The sequence below is a fragment of the Jatropha curcas genome, chromosome 8 (genome assembly GCF_041381405.1).
Source record: "Jatropha curcas cultivar XTBG-Jc1 chromosome 8, XTBG_Jcur_1.0, whole genome shotgun sequence".
Taxonomy (NCBI): Eukaryota; Viridiplantae; Streptophyta; class Magnoliopsida; order Malpighiales; family Euphorbiaceae; genus Jatropha; species Jatropha curcas.
In genome coordinates this window covers 23,044,548-23,061,739 of record NC_143158.1, presented here as the reverse complement: position 1 = coordinate 23,061,739, position 17,192 = coordinate 23,044,548, and the positions used below count along the sequence as shown (strand labels likewise).

At 35.0% G+C, this 17,192-nt stretch overlaps 2 protein-coding genes and 1 long non-coding RNA gene across 3 annotated transcripts; 2 read left to right on the top strand and 1 right to left on the bottom strand.

Annotated features, from left to right (window-relative positions):
* Positions 1-295: 295 nt before the first annotated feature.
* On the top strand, positions 296-1,767 carry LOC149494361 (uncharacterized). Its single transcript, XM_089725476.1, has 2 exons — positions 296-1,328; positions 1,682-1,767. The coding sequence occupies exons 1-2, from the start codon at positions 296-298 to the stop codon at positions 1,765-1,767; spliced, it is 1,119 nt and encodes a 372-aa protein (XP_089581602.1).
* A 1,040-nt stretch (positions 1,768-2,807) lies between these two features.
* LOC149494360 (uncharacterized) lies at positions 2,808-4,808 on the bottom strand. Its single transcript, XR_016322029.1, has 3 exons — positions 4,431-4,808; positions 3,733-3,802; positions 2,808-3,027 (listed from the first exon to the last, which is right to left on the bottom strand). It is a non-coding gene; the product is annotated as an uncharacterized LOC149494360 (long non-coding RNA).
* Positions 4,809-10,283: 5,475 nt separating this feature from the next.
* LOC149494359 (uncharacterized) lies at positions 10,284-11,814 on the top strand. The gene has a single exon (XM_089724959.1). The coding sequence runs from the start codon at positions 10,450-10,452 to the stop codon at positions 11,812-11,814; it is 1,365 nt and encodes a 454-aa protein (XP_089581085.1). The 5' UTR covers positions 10,284-10,449.
* Positions 11,815-17,192: the final 5,378 nt, after the last annotated feature.

Here is a 17,192-nt window from a genome sequence, read left to right as displayed (position 1 = left end):
GATTCCCTGCGCGTGGGCCTCACGCGCCGATACAAAGTTCTGCTACAGTACCACGCGCCGGCGCGTGGCGGCGCGTCCGGCTGTTTCCGGCGATCTGAAATTGTTTTCTGGCTTCGTTTTTCTGTCAGCAGTCTACTCAGGTGGTTGTTTTTCCGATCCGGCGAAGTTTTGGTAGGGGCGTATTCAGTTCTATCAATTTGGCGTTTCAGGTTACCTTTCGCTCCTGTTTGCATTGAAAGATTTTTTTTGGTGTCTATTTCTGCTTTGCTGGTAGGGGATTTAGTTTTTATTAATAATGGAACCTCCACCTACAGATTCTAAAACTACTATTACTGAATTGATCCCAGCAACGAATAAGGTCACAGAACATAATTTGAAAGGAACTAATTATTTAGATTGGAGTAAGACAATTCGAATTTATTTGCGAAGTGTTGAAAAAGATGATCATCTAATTGATGATCCACCAACTGATGTCACTAGGCAACGTTGGCTCAGGGAAGATGCTAAGTTATTCCTATTGATTCGCAATTCTATTGACAGTGAAGTGGTTGGATTAATCAATCATTGTGAGTTTGTTAAAGAATTAATGGAATATCTTGAATTCTTGTATTCGGGAAAAGGTAATCTGTCTCGTATGTATGAGGTCTGCAAAGGATTTTATCGGGCTGACCAGCGAGATAAGCCCCTTACAGCTTATTTCATGGAATTTAAAAAGATTTACGAGGAACTTAATGTTTTATTGCCTTTTAGTCCCGATGTTAAGGTTCAACAAACGCAGCGAGAACAAATGGCTGTGATGAGTTTTCTTGCAGGTCTTGCTCCAGTTTTTGAAACTGCCAAATCACAAGTTCTTTCAGGCAGTGATGTTACTTCTCTTCAAGAGACTTTTGCTAGCTTGCTACGTACTGAAGGTTCTCATACACCTTCCCCTTCTGATAATAGTGCCCTTGTGAGTCGTAATCAGGTAGCTAGACAGCCAGGAAACAGAGGAAGAGGAGGAAATAACCGTAGTAATGGACCAATCACTCGGGAGACAAGCATTCTTATCTGTCATTACTGTCATGAACCTGGTCACACTAAACAGTATTGCAAGAAACTCATAAATAAGCCACCAAGGGTAAATATGGCACATCAAGATTATGCAGTTACTTCTTCTGACAACAATGTAACAATTTCTGCTGCGGAGTATGCTGAGCTCTCTAGATACCGTTCCTCTAAGTCTACTGATTCCTCAATTGCTGCTGCTGCCAACTCAGGTACTCCTTCTTGTCTTATGTCTACCTCATCAGAGTGGGTCATTGATTCTGGTTGCACCGATCACATGATAGGTAACCCTAGTCTCTTATCCTCATTAAAAGAACCTAAACAATTTAATCGTCATGTTACTCTAGCTGATGGGTCCACATCTCCTGTCAAGTGTATTGGCACCGCCAATCCCATTCCATCTCTTCCATTGTCTTCTGTTTTTTGTTTGCCTCGTTTTTCGTTTAATCTATTATCTGTTAGCAAAATTACTCGTATGCTGAATTGTTGTGTCAAATTTTATCCTACATATTGTGTGTTTCAGGATCTTTTGACGAAGCGGATTATTGGTAGAGGACGTGAGTCTGGTGGCCTTTATCTTCTAGATGAACACGTTTCATTATCTCTGGCTTGTGCTGGTGCTCTATCTCCTCTTGAGGTTCATTGTCGTTTGGGTCATCCGTCATTGTCTACTTTAAAGAAGTTGTGTCCGCAGTTTCAGTCTTTATCAAGTTTAGAATGTGAATCTTGTCAATTTGCCAAACATCATCTTTTACCTTTAGTTCCTCGAGTCAATAAACGGGTTTCATCCCCTTTTGAGTTAGTTCATTCTGATGTTTGGGGTCCATGTCCTGTTATTTCTAAAACTGGCTTTCGGTATTTTGTAACTTTTGTGGATGATTATTCTCGAGTTACTTGGTTATTTTTAATGAAAACTCGTTCTAAGATATTCTCTATTTTCTGTTCTTTTTGTGCTGAAATTAAAACTCAATTTAATACTTCTGTTCGCATATTGCACAGTGATAATGCTAAAGAATACTTTCAAACTTTTTTAAACAAAAAATAAATTCAGTTGAAAAAATTTTTTTAAAAAAATAATTATGTTCAAGTCTTTAAAAAAATAAATTTAATTGAAGTATTTTTTAATTTTTTAGGTGTATTTTTTAATTTTTTATGTTCAAATATATATATTTTTTAAACCGGTCTTCAAAATTTAAAATTTAAAATTATGCGATTCGCCGGAAAGCCGATCGGAACCGTCTGTTTTGTCACCGGATCGGAACCGGAACCGGACGGTTCCAAACCGGAACCGAAACCGGACCTTTTCGGTTCGGTTCTGGTTCCAGTTCTGGAACCAGAACTGCCAGTTCCGGAACCGTGGCCACCCCTAGATATAATGCATGATGGTCTATTGTATATGATCTCGGAGATATATGCATCAGATAGTATAGTGATGATTATAAATCTTATGTTGACCCTTGATGAGTTATGTCACGACCCGATACCATGAGCCAGACCGGCATTAGGGTCCGAGTAAGCTTAAGGCCTCCAAGGTCCGTAGTAAACCTAAACTACAAAATCCATACACGCCAAGCAAAGTCTTAAGAGCAGTAAACCCATATTAATTCCCATATATATATATATATATATATATATATATATATATATATATATATTCAATAATCACGTGATCTTGGCCCAATCTCAAACATCTCAAATAAAATGTAGTTCAGGCCTACTAGTATTATACCTCATTCATAATATGGGCTACTGGTTCATATGTGTCAGATAAATAATTAGGACATTCATAGATTAGCATACCTATTAATATAATATTGAAGATACATAAATCCTACAACTGCAGAGTTCAATAATAGCTAGAAGTAGTGAAGTTCTTACATATGACAATACATAAACTAGATAATTACAAAATTAGAAATTTACTTCTATAGCCCTACGGAGAAGATTGCAGAGCTTCAGTTGGATCGATAGGGATTCTACTTCCTGACAAGTTAAATAAAGAAGAGTGAGTTTTGCAACTCAGTGAATAATAATAAATAATGCATATTGCAGACATTCACGCATAATGCATCCTAAAATACTGAAGTGAACACACAACCAGTCAAGCATATGGCACAACATCAGCACTCACAGGTAATTTCACCTTCAAATAATCAAACAAGTGGAAATTAATCAGCGGCGCCACAGAAAACCCTGACGAGCCATCCTCTCACATGGCCCGCCCTCTCAAACGTGTGCACCAGGGAGCCGATCCCCATACATGGCCAACCGGTCTAATCCTCACTTGACCAGCCCTCTCTTTTTTTTATATGCTCTTTTCTTTTCCGTGCCAATAGGCAGCCACCTATGGTTTTTCCAATCATATATCATCAGATGCACACTGGGGCGTCAATCTCCCCATACATGGCCGACAGTATCGAAGACCGCTCTTACAGACCCATGGTAGCCCACTTTATCCCAATTCCACACAAACCAACCACAGCAAGTTCACAGCACAAATAATCAAACATAAAAGTATGATTATATATTAATATTAACATAATAATTATGATATAAATGCATATAATAATATATTAATAATAACATGATAATATAAAAATGAATATTAAGTTATCATTTATATACATTTCTTATAAAGTAAATGATATGCGTATGCAATGATGGTATGCACTATTTATCATTACTCACAGTGATAGAGAAAAGAAGGTGCTCTATCTGAAATTTTGACTTGAAGGAGCAGTAAATGGATCCAGACGATCTAAAGAATTTAAAAATACAAGGAAAGAATTACATCAGACAAAGGACTAATTTAAATAAGAAATTAAGGAATTAATCTAATAAACTATCTACATGTCTAACTGCAAAAACTAAACTAATTTCTACCAAAATTTTGGCAACACTCCCCTCAAAAATTGGACTATCCACATGTTTAAATATCAATAATTTTATCAAATATTTATTCAATCCACACAGCCCATCTGTCGGGCAACTAATAAAGCCAGATTTCCATCCTCCTTTAATAGTTACATCAATTGTTATAGATATACATATACCTACATAAGCATGAATGTATGAACAGCTCCCACTATTAATTCTTATTCAATATTCTTAATTTTCTATCAAGACAACAATATACATTCAATCTAATCTACCTTAAATCCACACTTTAATTCCATTAATATTATTATCAAAATTCCTCAATTAAATTTGTTTGGTGCTAATTTAAATTGGCTTTAATTAATTAAAGTCTTCTAATCGAATCAACACTTTTTAATATATTGGGTAATACCATAATTAAATTAAATTGACTAGCCACAAAATGCTAGAAATTAATTAATTTCTAGGAAGTAACCAAAATTAATTCCAATACCCAAGTACCACACTACCAGAATTTTGCTTGACCGGAGGCAGTGGTGGTGCTCGCCGGAACGAAGAGAGAGAAAGCTCAGAGCCACTGAAGTCGCTGAAGTTGATTGAAATAGAGCCGTTGCTCACCTGAGCTGCTGTGCTCACTAGAGTCGTGAGCAGGAGAGAGCGACGTCGAGCGGTGGTAGCTGGAGACGACGTGGTTGGCCGGCTATGGGCTGGTGTCACCGGAAAGTCGATGAGGAGTCCCGACTCTTCCTGCGACTACTGCTCTCGACAGAAGCGAACGGAGAGAGAGAAGGAACGATCGGAGATGCGCGGTGAGGAGGCGACGGCGGCAGGGAGATGGTGGCAGAGGGTGGGTCGCCGGTGATCGAAAAAATGAAAGGGGAGGGAGAGAGGAGTGAGGTCGGCGCTGGAAATAAGGGTTTTTCTAAAATGTGTTTGGGTGGGTTTTGGGGACTGATTTGGTTTGATCCAGGTTTGGTTTGGTCCAAATCATGATTCTTGTGTGGTTTTCGATATCCAATCGGTTTTTATTCAGGTTTTCAATTAATTACGGGGTTGATTGAACTATATAAATTAAATATTTGCATTTAACTGGTCAAATAAATTCGTAGGGTGTTAATTTATTAAAATTTTAAATGAAAAATTTTGAAGATAAAATTTCGGGTTGTTTCAAGTTATTATGGGATCATTTATTAAAAATTCTTGAATGTTATATTTGAGGCGATTCATTTATTAGAAAATATAACGAGTAATGAATTATTGATTTTGTAATTGATGCTGAGTATTATGTTGGAGAAATTGATTTGGAAATCATAATTGGTTTGTGGTGGATTTATAGAAGTGTTAAAATGATTTTCCTGATATTGGGATATTTATAATATAGAAAAGCTCTTGCAATCCTTTCGTAGTATTTTCTGAGAAATTTTCTAAGTCATATTTTGGAGACTCATAAATTTATGGATTTTCAGATATAATGTGGTAGGAAGGCTTTAGTCTAAAATATATGTAGTGGCTCTAAACTTATTATCCAGTCTTACAGGACTGGATAATGGGTGTTACATCCCCTCTTTGGAAAATATTGTTTGCATCAACTTTTTTAAAAATATTATAACTAATTTCTTAAAGCATGTGTTATGTTGGATTCTTAATGATGGTCTAAAGATCAAATTTTAGATTGACATTTGGATTGATGATATATCTCTTAAATTTATTTTTCCTAGATTATTTAGGTTGGCCTTAAATAAAAAAGTTTGTATGAGAAATTATGATTTTTTCTCCAGCGGTATTCGGCTTTAGGGGCTGGTGTTGCCGAGTGAACTTGAAGTTTTGAAGATGAGCAGTGGCAACAACTCAAAATACTACTTGAAACCATATTATTTGGAAATTTGATTGGAGAGATAAACTCTCGGTAAATAATTTTTATTCTTTATTAAATTTTAATGTCGTTGTTCAACCTACTGTGGATTTCAATCTGAAAGCTTTATGGTCTTCTTTTGTTCCATCTAAAATAGCAATTTTTGTTTGAAAAGCATTATCTTCAAAAAATTCCTTATAGAATTAATTTGTTCAACCAAAAATTGATATCAAATTTGAAGGCCTGCAGATGTCCTTTATGTGAGAAAACTATTCAATCTGTGGATCATTGCTTCCAAGGGTGTCTTTCAGTGAAAGGTTTAGTGCTTAATTTTTAAATGGTGGAACATTTCTACAACTTTACCAAAATCCTTTAAGGATCTAAGTCGGCAATACCATAATCTAATAAACTCTAATGGAATTTGTGTAGTTTGGATGTTAATCTTTTTTTGTTGCTTCTGGACTTTGTGGGTTAGGTAAAATTAAACTCTTTTCTCTTGTGACACCCAAATTTGTAAGGATGTAGTAGATAGTATTAAATTTAGAAGTTTTTAGCTTTTGAAATCCAAATTTCCCTCTCTTTTGTATGACTTGAAGGATTGGTATTGTTAACCTTTATTGGTTTCTTGTAGCAGATGACATCTTAAGAATATTAAATCAACGATGAAATCTAACTTCTCTTGGGTCCGTCGAACTTCTCTTGGGTCCGTCGAATGGTACTTGTTTGAAATTCAATATAGATCGTATAGCAAAAGGTAAATCAGGCCCTACGGATTTTGGAGGTATTGTAAGAAATTCAAGAGGAGAGATAAAATGTGTCTTTATTTTTTTCAACAAACCGAGATTATTGCCTCTAATTAGACTGAAGTTCTTGCTGTTATTAGGGTTGTGGTTTCATTTTCTCATATATGATTCAAAAAATGTTGTTTCTGGGTTACAAATAAGGACAAAAAGCCCTTAAAGTGGTGGTATTTATTTAATAGATTTGGTACTCTTTGTGCCTCTATTTATTCTGTTAAATTCATCCATGTTTTAGGAAGCAAAATTGGTTTGTAGATGCCAGGCTATAAAGGGGGTCGATGCAGATCAAGATTTTCTTACTTGTAGTATAATGTGGGCAAGTTGCTCAGGATAATATATTAATTAATAAAATAAACTAAAAATTCATACTTACAATTGGAGCATTTGTTTTCTTTTTTTTTTTTTTAGAATAATATTAAGATTAAAATTAATAAGGGCCTAATGACAAAAAAAAAAAAAAAAAATCTGAACTTTGGCCTTTAACAAATTTTGCCTATCCTTTTAATTGCTACAATCGATGTCACGAAATAATTTTTTGTTAATAATTGTAGCCTCCGTCCATCAATTATTACTATTGTGCTTATGTGACAGCTAGTGAGACTCACGTCATGACATATCATTTGCTGGCTTTAAAATCCACTACCTCAAAAGTTAAAGCCTATTGAATAGAACGACGTCATTTCTTTCTTTGCCCAATTAGATAGCCTAATAATGTTTTATCTTTCTTTGCCTAATGACTCCCTTTCTCTCTTTTGTTTTTGAATCCCTAAGTCTTTGAAATATACAGATGGTTAGTTTATAAAGGTGTGAATATTCACCCTTGATTTTGTAAGAAGGATTGAGAAAAAAAAACTTTATTAATAAAAAAAGATCATTCATGGACAAAAAATAAATTTTTTTCTTTTAAAGTTCTTTTTTTTATTTCCTGTATTGATATTTGATTGTTACTTATTTCCAGTAAATAAAGAGAATTGGTGTATCATCAATATAAATGAATGGTCACTGACTGTTTTCTTTGCTATATCATCTGTTATTTCCTTTGAAAATTATTAAACTCATAAACACTTTTTTAATATTAAATAAATAATTTTCAATTAAGTTTTTTCCCTATAAATAGATGCAAATAAATGTTTTTTTTATTTTATTATTAATATTAAAAATAAATTAATTTTTCATTATAAAAAATAAGTCCCACACGACACCTAGGGGTGGCCATTTCACGGTTTTTGGAACCAGAACTGCCGGTTCGGAATTAGTGAGAACCGAAACTGTGAGGAATCGAAATCGGAATCGAAATCGGGGGTCTGCAGTTCGGTTCCGATTTCAACTTTTAAGGAACTGTGAATCGGCGGTTCCAAGAACTATCCGGAACTGGCGGTTCCACCCAGTTTCAATAACTTTTTTTTTTTAATTTTTTTAAATATTTTTTTGAAATCTCCAAATTAACCCTCCTAATAAAAATATAATGGCTAGTTTTAAGAGTATTTGTAGAAAATTGACTTTTTGAATTTACTACAAATATCCCTTTTCATTTTGAAAAAAAATTTAGTTCAAGTCTTTTTCTAAAAAAATTAATTAAGTTCAAGCCTTTTTTTCTTTTAAAAAATAAAAGTTCAAGCTTTTTTGAAAACAAATAAATTAAGTTAAGCTTTTTTTTTTAAAACAAATAAATTAAGTTAAGCCTTTTTTTAATTTTTTCTTTAAGTTTTTTCTAAAAATTATTTCAAAAAAATGTTCCCTAAATTTTGATTTTATAATTATGCGATTCGCCGAAAAATCAATCGAAGAACCGACCGAAACCGTCGATTTAAAACCGTTAAGGAACCTGAATCGAAACCGTAACCATTCTATTTTACACCATAACTGAATCCGTTAGTTCCAGAACTAAAACCGGCGGTTCCGGAACCATGGCCACCCCTAACGTCACCTAAAGATAGTATTTTATTCACTTGCAGAGAAGGGTTTGTTAACATGTGTAAATGAGTAGAGTAATATCTATCTGGTGTACGTATATATTTATTTATTCTAGCTTTATATTTATTCAAGCTAATGCAGGGGCTCACTGCCACAAGTTGTTTACTTTGCCCTACAATCTTATTTGTTAGACAATTTAGAATTTGATTCGATTATTTCTGATTGTAAGTCTCTTTTAGAGTCTAGGCCTAATATTGTTATCAAGTGGTTTAGGAGATAAGCTAATGCAGGGGCTCACTGCCTTGCTAGGGCATCCTATTGTTATGGTCGTCTGCAAATTTGAGATAGTTCCTGCAGTGTTTGTTGGATTATTTTTTCTTAAGGTAATGGAGTTTCATTATTCTCTTTTTTTTTTTTTTTTAAAAAAAAAAAAAAAAGTCATCTAAGTAACTTGGGGTTAATGTTAAGCCATGGTTATGAGCATACCCCACTCAATACTCTTTGTAATTTGCAGTTTCATACTTAATTGCAAATGAGGGTGTTATTGCTACAAAAAGCCAAAATTGGAGTAAAATTGATTGGAAGGCAAAATAGAGTGAAATTGCAAAATCTCTGAAAGTTTAAAGTATTTTGATACATTAGGTTGACAAACCAATGAACATAAGATTTTTTTTTAAAAATTTGTTCATACTTTATTTTTTTTCTCAGGGTATGGTTAGAAATACCATCATTTCAACAAAAAAAAATTATTTCCATTAGTTTTATCCATAAATGAGCCCATAAACCAGGTCTAGGCAAATGATAAAGTGATATTTGAATACTAAATTGATGAAAAAGGACATTTTTATCAAAATTAAAAGGGAAAAATTATAATGTGTCCCTATAGAATGCCAAAATTAACTACTTTGACTCCTTTTTTCTTTAAATATACTACATTATGTTCTTATTTTACCTTCGTTATACTATAATATACTTCATTTAACTTAGTTCATTTTGGACGTTAAATGAGAAAATAAAAGCCCTTCTATAATTGTTACAAAAAAAAAAAAAAAAGAAGTTTTGTTTTTAGGTTTCCTTGATCATGATCGCCAATGCCACCTTCTTAATCAATCTGATTAACGGAAGCTCTACGAATCCTTGTTAGAGCATTCAAGTTTTATTCTTGATAGTGTTAGATGATAAACCAAGTCAGCAATGAAAAAGGAAAAAGGGCACCAAAGTCAGTTAGAGAAAATTAGTTTGTTGCAACCAATTGTACATCTAAGCAAATTAGTTAGCAGTAGCTTGTAATTTATGCGATATATAGCTGTAAATAAACATCAATGTAATTATTCTTTTTGGTTAATCAATACACATAACCAAATTCAGTTCCTTCTTTTCTCTGAAACTTCACATGGTATCAGAGCTCTTTCTCTAATTTTCTGTTGAAATAATAAACTTAATTTAAAAACTAAAAAATAAAAAAATAAAAGGAGGGACAATGATTTGATATGCACGTGATGGTGCAATATAATAATAAGAATAGACAAATTAGTAGTTGAATAATAATGTATGTGGCAGACAAAAGAAGATTGTAGTGGAAACATGGAAGCATGGGTATGGAAGCATGGAAGCATGGGTATGGAAGCATGGGCTGTTTTAGATATAAGTGTGTGGTTTTTGTTTAATGTAATGGTGGTTGTTTATAAACCACAAAATTATACGGTGTTTGCTCTATAAATAGAGTTTGTGTGTGCAGAGTATAAAAGAGAGTTTGTAAGACAAGTGCGTGTGTTTAAGAAAATATTAATGAAGTTTTATTTTGAGTGTTAGTTGATATTTCTACTATTTAGTCCTCTTCCTTTAACAAAGTGGTATCAGAGCACTTAAAAGCTCGATTCGTGAGAGTTGTGTGGTTTTTAGTCTTCTAAAAAAAAAAAAAACAATTTTTTTTTAGTGTTTGAGAGACCTCTATAACAAAAAATGAATTCCAATGGTGTTTCCTTCAATTTCCCTCAGCTTACCAAAACCAATTACAAAAATTGGTGTATAAAAATGAAAGCAATTCTTGGAGCCCAAGATGTTTGGGACATTGTCGAAAAAGGCTACGTAATCCCAGCTGAAGGTGTACAACTGTCTCAAGCTGAAAAAGACAGTTTGCATAAGAATCGCAAGAATGATCAGAAGGCACTCAGTATAATCCATCAAGGATTAGATGATGTAATGTTTGAGAAGGTGGCAGAAGCAACCACCTCCAAGCAAGCATGGGACATATTACGAGTTTCTCTTCAAGGGGAGGAGAAAGTACAAAAAGTCCGACTTCAAATGTTGAGGGGAGAGTTCGAGATGATGAAAATGAAGGAGACAGAAGCTATTGTTGATTACTCCTCACGAGTAAAATCTGTCGTTAATCAAATGCGACAGTACGGAGAAAAAATTGATGAGTCAAGAACTGTTGAAAAAATTCTACGGTCGCTACTACCAAAGTTTGACTACATAGTAGTGGCCATAGAAGAATCGCGAGATACAAGTGCAATGACCGTTGATGAAGTTGTTGGTTCATTGCAAGCACGTGAGGAAAGGTTGAATAGACAAAAAGAAGAGTCTGTAGAACAAGTCTTGGCAGCAATGACTTCGTTCAAAGAAAATGAAAATCGTCGAGATATCAGTCAATCAGGAAGAGGACGTGGTAGAGGTCGTGGAGGAAGCGAAAGAGGAAGAGGACGTAGCAGAAATCAACAATTCGAAAGAGGTGACAACAATGATGGAAATACCCAGTTCACAAGAGGCAGAGGTCGTGGACGTGGAAAAGGTCGAGGAAGAGGAAATTGGAGATCAAATAATGGAAGAGACAAAGCCAACATCCAGTGTTACAATTGCTCCAAATATGGCCATTACGCTTCAGAATGCTGGAGTCCGCCTAAGCAAGTAGAGGAAACAGCTAACAACATTCAAGAAGAGGATGTTACAGGCACCGTATTGCTAACACATGAAGGAGAAATAAATTCTGAAAATAATATGTGGTACCTAGATACTGCAGCAAGTAATCATATGACTAGCAATAAGAAGATATTTGTGGAACTTGACAAATCCATTTGTGGCAATGTAGTATTTGGAGATAAATCAGAAATCGACATTAGAGGTAAAGGAACCATTCTTATTCGGCGAAAGAACGGATGTCACCAGTTCATTGATAATGTTTATTATGTGCCTAACTTGAAAAGCAATATTTTGAGTTTGGGACAATTGTTGGAGAAAGATTATGAAGTCCATATGATGAATAGAAAGTTGTTGCTGCTGAATGAGAAAAAGGAGCTGTTAGCAAGAGTACCAATGTCAAATAAATGAATGTTTCCCTTGAATATTCAGACGGATGTTGCAAAATGCTTGAAAGTATGCGTGAAGAATTCCCATTGGCTTTGGCATTTAAGGTTTGGGCATCTCAATTTTGGAGGGCTAAAGTTACTGAGTCAAAAGAAGATGGTGCATGGATTACCACCAATTGATCAACCACATCAACTCTGTGAAGGATGTCTTGCTGGAAAACAATCCAGAACCAGTTTTCCGAAGGAGTCCATTTCAAGAGCAAAAGCACCACTCGAGCTCATTCATGCAGATGTTTGTGGACCAATAACTCCAATATCACTTGGTAATAACAAATATTTCTTATTATTTGTTGATGATTATAGCAGAAAGACGTGGGTTTATTTTTTGAAGGAAAAATCAGAAGTCTTTGGAGCATTTAAAAAATTCAAAGCTATTGTTGAGAAAGAAAGCGGGAAGTATATCAAAGCACTCAGATCCGACAGAGGAGGAGAGTTCACATCAAATGAATTCAACAAATTTTGTGAAGACAATGGCATTCGTCATTTTCTGACAGTTCCAAGATCTCCCCAACAAAATGGTGTCGTGGAAAGAAAGAACAGAACGGTGCTTAACATGACAAGAAGCATGTTGAAGAGCAAGAACTTACCAAAGGAGCTGTGGGCAGAAGCTGTTGATTGTGCAGTCTATATTTTGAACCGGTCTCCAACTACCAGTGTTCTAGATTTAACACCGCAAGAAGCATGGAGTGGAAGAAAGCCAAGTGTTTCTCACTTACGTGTTTTTGGAAGTATTGCATATGTTCATGTGCCAGATGAAGAAAGAAGGAAGCTTGATGACAAAAGTAGAAAGTATTTGTTTGTGGGCTATTCTGAACAATCAAAAGGATACAAGATGTTCGATCCTGATTCTGGAAAGATGATCATTAGCAGAGATGTGACTATTGATGAAGAAGCATGTTGGGATTGGAGTAATGAAAAGAAGAAGAGTTATAGTTTTTATCCATTCTCTATGGATGAAAACAATGACAATGATCCAGAGGTAACAATTGCTACACCAGAAACTAATACTCCTCTTTCAGGTGATTTTGTTGGAGAAGAAGAAAACCAAAGTGAAAGTCCCAGAGAAAGGCCACTAAAGCTAAGACGGGTTGAAGATCTTTATGATGTAACAAGAAATCTCAGTGAAGAATTAACTCTTTATTGTCATTTTGTTGATAGTGAACCAATTGATGCAGAAGAAGCAATGAAAGATATGCGATGGAGAAAAGCCATGGAGGAAGAGATTCAAGCAATCGAAAAGAACAAGACGTGGGAGCTTACCTTACTTCCAGCGGGAGAAAAACCCATTGGTGTTAAATGGGTGTTCAAGACGAAGAAAGATGCAGCAGGTGAAATTGTGAGACACAAGGCGAGGCTGGTAGCAAAAGGATTCAGTCAAAGAGCTGGCATCGACTATAATGAAGTTTTTGCTCCAGTTGCTAGATTGGAAACGATCAGATTGGTGATCTCAATTGCTGCACAAAACAGGTGGAACATTCATCAGATGGATGTGAAATCAGCTTTTTTGAATGGATACTTAGAGGAAGAAATTTATATTCAACAACCACCTGGTTTCATTACCAAAGGGCATGAAGATAAAGTGTTAAAGTTGAAGAAAGCACTTTATGGGCTCAAGCAAGCACCAAGAGCCTGGAATAGCCGAATTGATAAATACTTTCAAGAGAATGGTTTCTCTAAATGTCCACATGAATATGCCTTGTATGTAAAAATGAAAAATGAAGACATAATGATTGTTTGTCTATATGTGGATGATTTAATTTTCACAAGGAGTAATCAGCAGATGTTTGAAGAATTCAAGAAGGCGATGGCTCGTGAGTTTGAAATGACTGATATTGGCCTCATGTCATATTACCTTGGCATTGAAGTGAAGCAGAATGATGATGGAATTTTCATTTCTCAAAGTGGCTTTGCAAAGGAGGTTTTGAAGAAGTTCAAAATGGAGAATTCCAATCCTGTCAAAACACCGGTTGAATGCAGTTTAAAGTTGACTAAAGATGAAAATGGTGTGAAAGTGAATCCGACAATTTTTCGAAGCCTGGTTGGAAGTCTTAGATATCTGACGTGCACAAGGCCAGACATCCTATATGCAGTTGGATTGGTGAGTAGATATATGGAAGTGCCAATGGAGTCTCATTGGAATGCAGCAAAAAGAATACTCCGTTATTTAAAAGGTACAATCAATTTTGGCCTACACTACTCAATTTCTGATGAATTTAAATTAGTTGGGTACAGTGATAGTGATTGGGCCGGTGACAAGGATGATCGAAAAAGCACGACAGGTTTTGTATTTTTCGTGGGTAATACGGCATTCACTTGGAGTTCCAAGAAGCAACCCATTGTGACTTTGTCAACTTGTGAGGCTGAATATGTTGCTGCGACAGCATGTGTATGTCATGCAATATGGCTGAGAAGATTACTGAAGGAATTGAAGATGGCTCAACATGATCCAACCAAAATTTTTGTAGATAATAAATCTGCATTGGCGTTGGCAAAGAATCCAGTATTCCATGATCGAAGCAAGCATATTGATACGAGGTATCATTTCATCAGGGAAAGCATCGAGCAAAATGAAGTAATACTAAAGTATGTCAAAAACTCAAGATCAAGTTGCTGACATTTTTACGAAGCCGCTTAAATACGACATGTTCATTCAGTTGCGAGCATTATTGGGAATTACCGAAAATTAAGTTTAAGAGGGGATGTTGAAATAATAAACTTAATTTAAAAACTAAAAAATAAAAAAATAAAAGGAGGGACAATGATTTGATATGCACATGATGGTGCAATATAATAATAAGAATAGACAAATTAGTAGTTGAATAATAATGTATGTGGCAGACAAAAGAAGATTGTAGTGGAAACATGGAAGCATGGGTATGGAAGCATGGAAGCATGGGTATGGAAGCATGGGCTGTTTTAGATATAAGTGTGTGGTTTTTGTTTAATGTAATGGTGGTTGTTTATAAACCACAAAATTATACGGTGTTTGCTCTATAAATAGAGTTTGTGTGTGCAGAGTATAAAAGAGAGTTTGTAAGATAAGTGCGTGTGTTTAAGAAAATATTAATGAAGTTTTATTTTGAGTGTTAGTTGATATTTCTACTATTTAGTCCTCTTCCTTTAACATTTTCTTCCGCTTCCTTTGATTTTCTTTCTCTTTCTCGCTTGCCAAACACCATCTGGTTAGCCATTTCCTAGATTTTGCTTGATTAATCTTTGATTTCTCTACAAATTAACAGATTTAATCTGTCAATTTGATTTTATTTGACTAATTCACTCGATGACGACTCCAACTTTGCATCCAACACAAGATCCAATGCATCACTTTCATCTCCATCCAAATGAGAATCTAGACTTGTTCTGGTTTCACCGATTTTGACAAGAGTAAATTATCATACTGGTCTCGTGCTATGAAGATGGCGCTTCTTTGCAAGAACAAATTGAAGTTCGTTGATGGAAGTCTTATAATACCTGCTGTCGAAGATCCGCTTTATCCTGTTTGGGAATGATGCAACACTATGGTACTCTCTTGGCTCATTCATTCTTTATCGCCTTCACTTACATGAAGTGTCTTATGGTTAGACAAAGCTATTGAGGTTTGGAATGATCTCAAAGAAAGGTTTTCACAGGAGATATTGTTAGAATTTCTGACTCACAGGAGGAGATTTATGCTCTTAAACAAGGAGAGAAGTCAGTTGTTGAGTATTTCACAGAACTGAAAATCTTATGGGATGAACTTCTTAATTTTAGAGCTCTACCTGTTTGTATGTGTTAGAATCCTTGTACTTGTGGAATTATGAACAGAATTAAGCAATATCAAGAGAATGATCATGTTATTAGATTTCTCAAAGGCTTGAATGATCAATTCAACACAGTTAAATCACAGATTTTGTTACTTGATCCTCTCCCAGCAATAGATAATAAGGTTTTTCCTCTAGTTCTGCAACAAGAAAGACAGATTAACGATGGCTCTTTTCATAGTATCCATGACTCAACTCTATCAGAAGCCAAAGCATTTGTAAATAAGAGATTTCCTACTGATGCTAAAAGCTTTCCTAAGCCAAAACAATCTTTCCAAATGTTTAATTACAAAGGATCTACTGCTGATAATAGGTTTTGCACCTACTGTGGTCAATCTAGACACACAATTGATACCTGTTACAAGAAGCATGAGTTTCCACCTGGTTATGGCTCTAAACAGAAGCTTCATATAGTATATGCGAATAATGTTACTAATAATGCATATTTCTGCTCTGCATCTCGAGACAATGGTTATTCAGTGAATTTTGCAAATCAAGAAGCCTTGGGATTGAGCACAAATGAGGCATTGACCTGAGATCAGTATAGCCATTTGCTTAAATTGCTGCAAACAATTCGTGCGAGAGTCCAGGCCTTACCAACTCAGCAGTAGCACTTGATTTTCCAACAGTAGATCTAACTAAATCAGTGACCAACAAACATTCAGTCACTAATATGGTTTCTTTTACTGCACCAGAGAACGTATCAAGTAATAATTTTGTTCTTGCTTGTTGTGCTGTTGTGGATCAGTGGGTCGTTGACATAAGTGCCACTGACCACATTACCTTTAGTCTCAAACTTTTCACTACTTATCGCCATATAAAACCAATACCAGTCATCTTACCTAATGGAACTAGAGTCCACGCTTTAATTTCTAGTACCGTCAGTATATCAGAATTTTTAATTCTTTATGATGTCCTTTACATACCTCAGTTTACCTTTAATCAGTTTACCTCTAACTTGCTTTCTGTTTCTAAACTTATCAAAGTTATCTTTTATTGTTTCTCCGTTTATGCTCAATATTGTCATATACAGAACCGAAACACTTGGAGACTGATTGGTATAGCTCAAGTAAAAGAGGGACTATATGTGCTTAATCCTGCTCACTCCAACAAGCAACAACCACTTTCTCTTCCAAACTAATGATAGCAATAACCACTTAGGCCATCCTTCTCTTACTAGAATAAAAGCTTTACAAAGCTTAGATTCTAATATTTCATACAAAGCAAATGAATGTTGTGATGTTTGTCACTTTGCAAAACAAAAGGCTTTGCCATTTTCTGTAAGCAACTCAGTTTCTACTAATGCTTTTGATCTTATACAAGTTGATATATGGGGTCCTTTATCTACTCCTTTCATTCACAATCACAAATATTTATTAACCATAGTAGATGATTGCACTAAACATACATGGTTGTATCTTTTACAAACTAAATCTCAAGCTAGATCATCTCTTCAATCCTTTTTCCATTTAGTTGAGACCTAATTTAACACTACAATCAAAACTGTTAGGAGTGATAATGGCTATGAGTTTTATATGCC

Excerpts from the sequence above, each read along its gene's own strand:
- LOC149494361 (XM_089725476.1), top strand. The coding sequence starts at position 296 with ATGGAACCTCCACCTACAGATTCTAAAACTACTATTACTGAATTGATC. Across the intron at positions 1,329-1,681 it reads TTGCACCGATCACATGATAG|GTTCATTGTCGTTTGGGTCA; the intron begins GTAACCCTAGTC and ends TCTCCTCTTGAG.
- LOC149494359 (XM_089724959.1), top strand. The coding sequence starts at position 10,450 with ATGAATTCCAATGGTGTTTCCTTCAATTTCCCTCAGCTTACCAAAACC.